The 6,985-nt window shown below is 42.9% G+C and overlaps 1 protein-coding gene across 1 annotated transcript in view; it reads right to left on the reverse strand.

The window, feature by feature from the left end:
• Positions 1-6,576, reverse strand: part of tgfbi (transforming growth factor, beta-induced) — a 26,468-nt gene extending 19,892 nt beyond the window's left edge. Inside the window, exons 1-2 of the mRNA XM_080007987.1 lie at positions 6,425-6,576; positions 6,184-6,282 (exon numbers count right to left, since the gene is read on the reverse strand). Coding sequence (XP_079864113.1) covers positions 6,184-6,282; positions 6,425-6,540 — 215 coding nt within the window. The 5' untranslated portion in view covers positions 6,541-6,576. The remainder of the gene's footprint in view (positions 1-6,183; positions 6,283-6,424) is intronic.
• Between the last annotated feature and the right edge of the window lie 409 nt (positions 6,577-6,985).

Genomic DNA, 6,985 nt, shown 5'->3' on the forward strand with positions numbered 1-6,985 from the left:
ACTTCCAGCATTGAGACCAGTGATGTAGCTCACTAGCGGAGCAGACCGTCATGTTTCAAACGAGTGTAGATTGTTTCGGACAGCCTAATTTCCCCGCGGAAAGAGGTTTTATTCCAAATATAACATACATCCTGCAAATCACCGACATTTTTCATTTTTCTGTCTGGGATATCAATCTGGCTGGGAGTTATAAGTCTTCAGCATGATGGCAAGGTCAGAGTCAAGAAGAAATGAAAATATAGCCGCGGTCAGCAAGACACGGGGTCCAGTCCAGTCATGTTAGGTACGTATTACAGGCTTCCGAGGTTCTGTAAAACACATTGTTTTGTATCGACACTAATTCCAAATTTCCCAATTCTTCGATCTCAAATGTTAGACCAGTTGAACATATTTGATATATAACCAAATGAATTCTCTATAAGAGTATAGTTTTCAGGAGTTTTGTGCAACACTACACGGGTTACAGTTTTCTGAGTTTCCATTAAATGCAGAATCGGCTCGGGTTGTCTGTCTATGCGTGGCAAACACTACGCAGTCCACAGGGCGCAAGTCGCTAGATGGGAATGACATCTGAGAGACCAAGCTTGGACTTATATGGAACTTGGGACGATGATGTCACAAAGCGCCCCGCTCCTCAAACTAATCAAGTTGCACTAACGTTCTTCAACTTTTGGTAAATTTGCACCAGTTTTTCCACAAATTTCTGCTACAAAGGTACATCGATATTGATCAAATTTGAACGACAAGACATCTGAAACATCCCAGTTCCAACGAGGCTTACAGTGGTTGCCATGTGTTTTAGCCCGAAAAATGCCACGAAGATTATTAATAATAAAAATCGGAGCAAAAGCAATTCTATCTATCTATATATCTGTCTGTCTGTCTGTTTGTCTGTCTATCTATCTATCAATCACAAATGACACAGAAATATACATCGACAGCTGCAGTTCTTAATCAATGGACCAATGTGTAATGACTGAACGGTTAAAATAGCTTTACATATGTGAAAAATATGATTTTGTGTTATGTATATCTTTTGAGTTTTTGTACACTTACACTCAATATGATTTGTAATTTCCTCTGCCACAATTTTTCCATTTTGAGTGTTGAGTATTCTGTTTAGATGAATGAGCTCAAGCTAAAAATAAAATAAAATTTAATAAAATGTAATTAAATGTAATAAAATAAAATAATATAAAATAAAACCTTGTGTATCTTATTTTTGGTCCAGGAGACGGACTGCGCACACTTCAAAAGCCTCGTTATGGCACTCTCCTCAGCTGACCTTTGACCTTTCCGGACCTCCCCCGCCTTCCCGATGCCCTACATCCCTCCTGTGTGACCCCCTGACACCGTCAACAACACAAAGACTGGGATTGTTCAGCATGAAACACACACACACACACACACCAGTCTGCCCCCTCTCACCCCTCCATGATAGTCTGTAAATCAAATTAAATAACCGCTGAAAAAGGCCTGGGCCATTTGTGTTTAACCCAGCTGAAGACTTTTGAATAAAGCTTTCTTTAGCACTTCGAAAACAGACCCCAGTGCGGGGATTTGCTGCGAGGCTAAAACAACAAAATAAAATAAACGTTTTGGGCCCAGCTCTGAATGATTTGTGTGTGTTGGGGCATCTGAGTCTCTTAACAGTGTCCTCTAAAAGCCGTAATTTCCTACAAACGCCCGGCCCCCACAGCAAAGCTCACTTCCTCTTTTTTTTTTTTTCCCCTTTAACATCCCTGTGGATTTGAAATGAAAGAATCACTGTTAGAGAAACGACATTGGGCCTGGCTGTGTCTGTTTCGCTCTCTTGCGTCACGGTTTGAGACTTAACCGACACGCTCCTTCCACTGAAGATGAGGGGAACACATACTGTAAACATAAGTAAGCACACACACACACACACACACACACACACACACACACACACACACACACACACACACACACACACACACACACACACACACACACACACACACACACACACACATACTGTATATGAATGCACACATACACAGAAGCATGTACATATTCATTGAGACTCATGTCTCACGTCACACATACTATCATGATAAATATAACACACAAACAGTTAAATGCAAATGCATGCATACACAAACTCATTTCCGCCAGATCCTCTGAGGTCTGAAACTGCTTAGTTATCAGACTTCTTTCCATTGGTGGTTTATCTGACTACATGTCACCTGGGGGGCTACATGCAGCCAATCAACCCCGGACCCAACCCGCAGCCCCGGCCAACACTCCCAGTCCGACATAACCAGCAACATCTGCACACACTTCCCTGCTGACAGTTTTATGCTGACGCCAATCTAGAAGTCATGAAGTGCTCCTCTGTCTTTGTATTAGTCTTTCCCTTGCCTTCGTTTTTTCTGATGAGCTCTCACTAATCAAAAAAGTGGAAATAGGGATCTGGGGCTGGCCGCGTCAGTGGCATTTTTTAAATTCCTCCTGAAACATCCTTTCTGTGGGCAGCCTATTGTGACGACTCTTACTTTTAATTCGTACATCAAATATTTTTTTAATTAAGTGTGCATTTTACCTATCTGCCTGTCTTTATTTCATCTACTTATTTACTCCTTGTACTTCTCTTTTTTAATCAATATTATTGGTTTTAATGGGTTGCTTTGTGTGAAGCACGGTCACCTCGTACTGAAACGTGTCCCGCAAATTAGCGGAAAGTTCTTGTCGCAGTACAATGCCTATGTTGCAACATTCCAAGTATTTCACAAAGTCTTTTCCTGTTTAATACAAAGATGCTTAAAATACTTACTCCTTTCTTTCATCACAACCAAGCCAAGATTTACCAAAGTTTTGTGGCCGTCCTTTTTCTGCCTCACTTCTCCGTATCTTCACGTTGTCCTACTCAGCTCACAACGACACCGGCCTGTTTTCACAATACTTTAATAATGATATTTTATTGTTTTCTCTTTTTTTAGTCGAAATAATCGATGAATTGCATCATCCTTCATAAATGACCAACATTAAATAGCAACGGGAATAAGTAATTTTGAGGAACAATGAATTTGCATACAAATTTGACTCTTATTAGAGTGTAATTCGTATTAAAAAAAATCACACATACAAATATGGAGACAAAAGAAGGATGACTTTTCTCATCTTTTTTTTTGATTATTGCTGGGCGGTAGTTCTCCTCACTAATGCATTTTCTCTGTCTCCTCCTAAAGCACCCTGTATCATCTCTCCATCGCACCCACTTCTGCCCCCATCCAACCCCACCGCCCCCTGCCCTTCGCCCGTTTCCAGGAGAGCGGGATGCTGGTAATCCGAGCCGGTGGTCATGCTATTCAACATGAGTGTGACTGATTGATTGCGAAAACACAAGGTCTCCATTATGCAACTCGACGAGGCCGGGCCGCGACACTGCTACCTTGTCCTTTCACATTTCCAAACCGCTGCTTTGCAGGAGTCCTATGGAGCAGCGATGCACAATGAAGAGATGAGAGGAGGGGAGAAGAGGAGCGGCCGTGACAAAGAGAAGAGGAGAGGAACCGAAACAACACAAAAAATAGAAGAGATAAGACTTGAGAGGGGACAATTCGATAAAATAAGAAATTAACAGAGATAACTGAAAAGAAATTGATTCAAAAGAGCCCCAAACATCAGCACTCTTGATTGCCGGCATCGATGGATTATTTTAGCTCAGCTGTTCAGACCATCTTGGGTCATTTTTCGACACTGCAGTGAATACTGCTATATTTCTGTATTCCAGTTATCAGACTGTGAATTGACCACCAGCCACTCGCTGAATGCCGCAAAGTTTACCACGCCAGCCACCATTAGGAGCTCCCACTGTAGAAATATTGTTATAGCCGCTAAAAGTTTTTATTTAGTAATTTACCAGCCACTGCGGCTTGCAAAATATAAAAGGCTGGTTTCCTGTCCAGCTCAACGCCAAGACAGATTAAGACATAATTTCCCATTTTGTTCATGGTTTTACATCAAACTAGATGGAGCATTTCTCTTTTTACACGATGCAAAATGACAGTTACGGTAAATGGTTGCTCCTGGAGACTAATAAAGAAAGAATCCCTCTTGCCACATAATGTATGCCGCTTGGCAATTCACACTACATTGCATTGGTTTTAAATACCATAGTGTTGAGGGTAATTATCACCTTTACAATTTACTTTATTTAACACCACAAGAGACTTGTCTGGAAGGCCAGAGGCCACTTCTCTCTCTGTCTCTCTCTCTCTCTCTCTCTCTCTCTCTCTCTCTCTCTCTCTCTCTCTCCATCTGTCTGTTTCCCCCCCTCTGCTCTCAACCTCTTTGTTTCCTTTTCCCTCTGTCTTACTGTATCTATTGAGGACAACAGCATAAACAGACATGCACGCACACATACACATGCACTCACACACACTCTAATGCTTTGGAGTCTATGTCAAGTGTGTCCTGAAGCTGCTGTCTCTGTTCTGTGGCACAGCTGGGCCACTGCTGTCTCCCTAAACTTAAACACAGCCCTCATTAAAAGAGCTGCGTTTGCGTGCGCGCGCGCGCGTGTGTGTGTGTGTGTGTATGTGTTTGTGAGGTCTGTGCGTGTGTGTCCAACATAATTCCTAACTCTCTGCCACTGAGTTCAATAACCAGTATTTGTATTAACAAACCCAAATCCACAAGTGAATGAGAACTTTACCACAGTGAGGGATTTCAACACAGTGTAACAGGCTGTGATTGACCCAAAGGCCTCCATGCGAAGAAAATTATTACAACTATTTGCCTGTCTCTTAAAGGTGCAGTGTGTAGAATTTGGTGGCATCTAGCAGTGAGGTCGCAGATCGTAACCAAATGAATACCCCTCCCCATGGCGATGCAAAACACACGGTTCTGGCGTGCCGATCGTCCCTACATTGGTACCCTGCGAGCGCGGGCGCCCCATCGCCTGCTATAGGCACCGTCGGAGCGATCCCAACAGGGTTCTGGTGGCTCAACCAGAGAAGCCAGGCAGGCCAGGCAAAACGCCTGCAGCAACCTGGGTTCAAATTCAGCCTGTGATGATCATTCACTGATAATTTTTTCTTTTCTTCTGGCCACCCCTCGAGATGGTGCCCTAGGTGGGCGCCTATGTCCCCTATAGGACTCGCCGCCACTGCAGACAGTGGCCTGCGAAACTCGCAAAAAACGCGAGTTAGAGCCAGTGTTTGGTTTGTCCGTTCTGGGCTACTGTAGAAACATGGCGGTGCAACATGGCAGCCTCCATGGAAGAGGACCCGCTCCTTATGTATTAAAAAATGGCTCATTCTAAGGTAACGCAAACACCACGATTGTTATTTTCATGGGATTATACACTAATTAAAACATACTGATGAATATTCTGTAGCTTGAATATAGTAGTAGAATATTATTCTGTAGCTTGAATGTTATTCTGTAGCTTGAATGTTATTCTCCCTTGTAAGTCGCTTTGGATAAAAGCGTCTGCTAAATGACTAAATGTAAATGTAAATGTAATTCTGTTCCATTTCAGCCAAGTTTGTTCCGTTCATTCTACACACTGCACCTTTAAATTGAGGACATGTTTTAATTGAATTGAAGAAATGTCTGTGTCAGATGGAAAAAAGCATTTCAACACACCCATGAAACATTCATTTCCGTAGTATCATAAGATTTTGGAAGGAAGGGTATGAGACCTCTCTGTGATGTGAATTGGTACCAATTACTGTACAGTATACCTCAGTCTCTGAGGCACTTGAGGAATTGGACTGTTTTTCCTCCAATTGACAAGTTATGTAACAATGCTGCTGTCGTGTCCCCACTAGGAGAGTTGGCAGCATTGCCTAGGGACACCTCCGGGGAACAGTGACATTCCTCAGCCAAATTCCTTCCATTATAACAGTGCAGGAGGAATAACATAGGTAATGCCTAATATGCACTCAAGGTCTTGGCTCCTACGGCTACAATCCCGAGGTCTGGGATCACTGTCCTGCTAAATCCTGTAAGGTGTGCACTACTGGGATGTGAAAAAAAGGTATTTGAATGTATTTTGGTGAATCGCTTGCATTAAAAAGCAAAAGTAAAACCTTCCTGACAAAACAATGAGAACAACACACTTTTAGAGTTTGAAAGCTTATCATGTGACACATTATCACACATATACCGTAACACAAATCAATGCGCAAAATAATTACAGATTGCACTCACGTCGGCTTGCCGCAGATTTTGCGGTGGTACCACTGCTTGCAGTTGGTAAAGTATTTCTTATCGGTGCCCTGGATCTTCTGCATGGCGCAAACATTGGGTCTGAAAGGGCAAGAGAAACCAAAGGTGCATTGACACAAACATGAATCACAAACGGAGTGCAGATTTAGTCCACACACCCCGGGGAACAAACTTTACGCAAAACATTTACGCACGGCTTTGTTTGGTTTCCTTGTGGACTTACCCATGCTGTCTGCCCCTTATTCTGCTGTGCTGCAAGACGGACTGATACGGGGATTTGGCGACGCAGATTGTCGCTACTAAGGTGAGGGCCAGAGCTGACAAGGTTAAATGCTTCATTTTTGGAGACTGACCCTTTCGTGCCGCTTCCCTCTGCTCTCCAAACGACTGGGCAGCGCAGCGCACGGAGCGCAGGATTTATAGCGCAGAGGCCGTTTGCAGGAGGGGTGGGGCCTCCTTCGTGAGAGGCTGGACGTGATCGAATATCAATGAAGTCAACTCCATAATCCTCTGCATTGATACATGGTTGACTTAGAGATGTCCAAGGGGGTCCCCATCAAAAAATGATTAATAGTTCAACTTCACCATTATTCCAGTTACACGTCGTAAGCACCTTCAGAGAATGTACAATAACGGCTGTTTTGATGATATTTTCATTGTAACTGTAGTACAGACACGATTCACAAAGATCTCATCTGATTGGATGGCTTAGATGTATTCAGGAGCCAAACCATTCAAATCTTTAGAAACAATCAGAAGAATTTTGGAAAAATTCAAAATTTCA

The sequence above is a fragment of the Zeus faber genome (assembly GCF_960531495.2).
Source record: "Zeus faber genome assembly, chromosome: 10".
Lineage (NCBI taxonomy): Eukaryota > Metazoa > Chordata > Actinopteri > Zeiformes > Zeidae > Zeus > Zeus faber.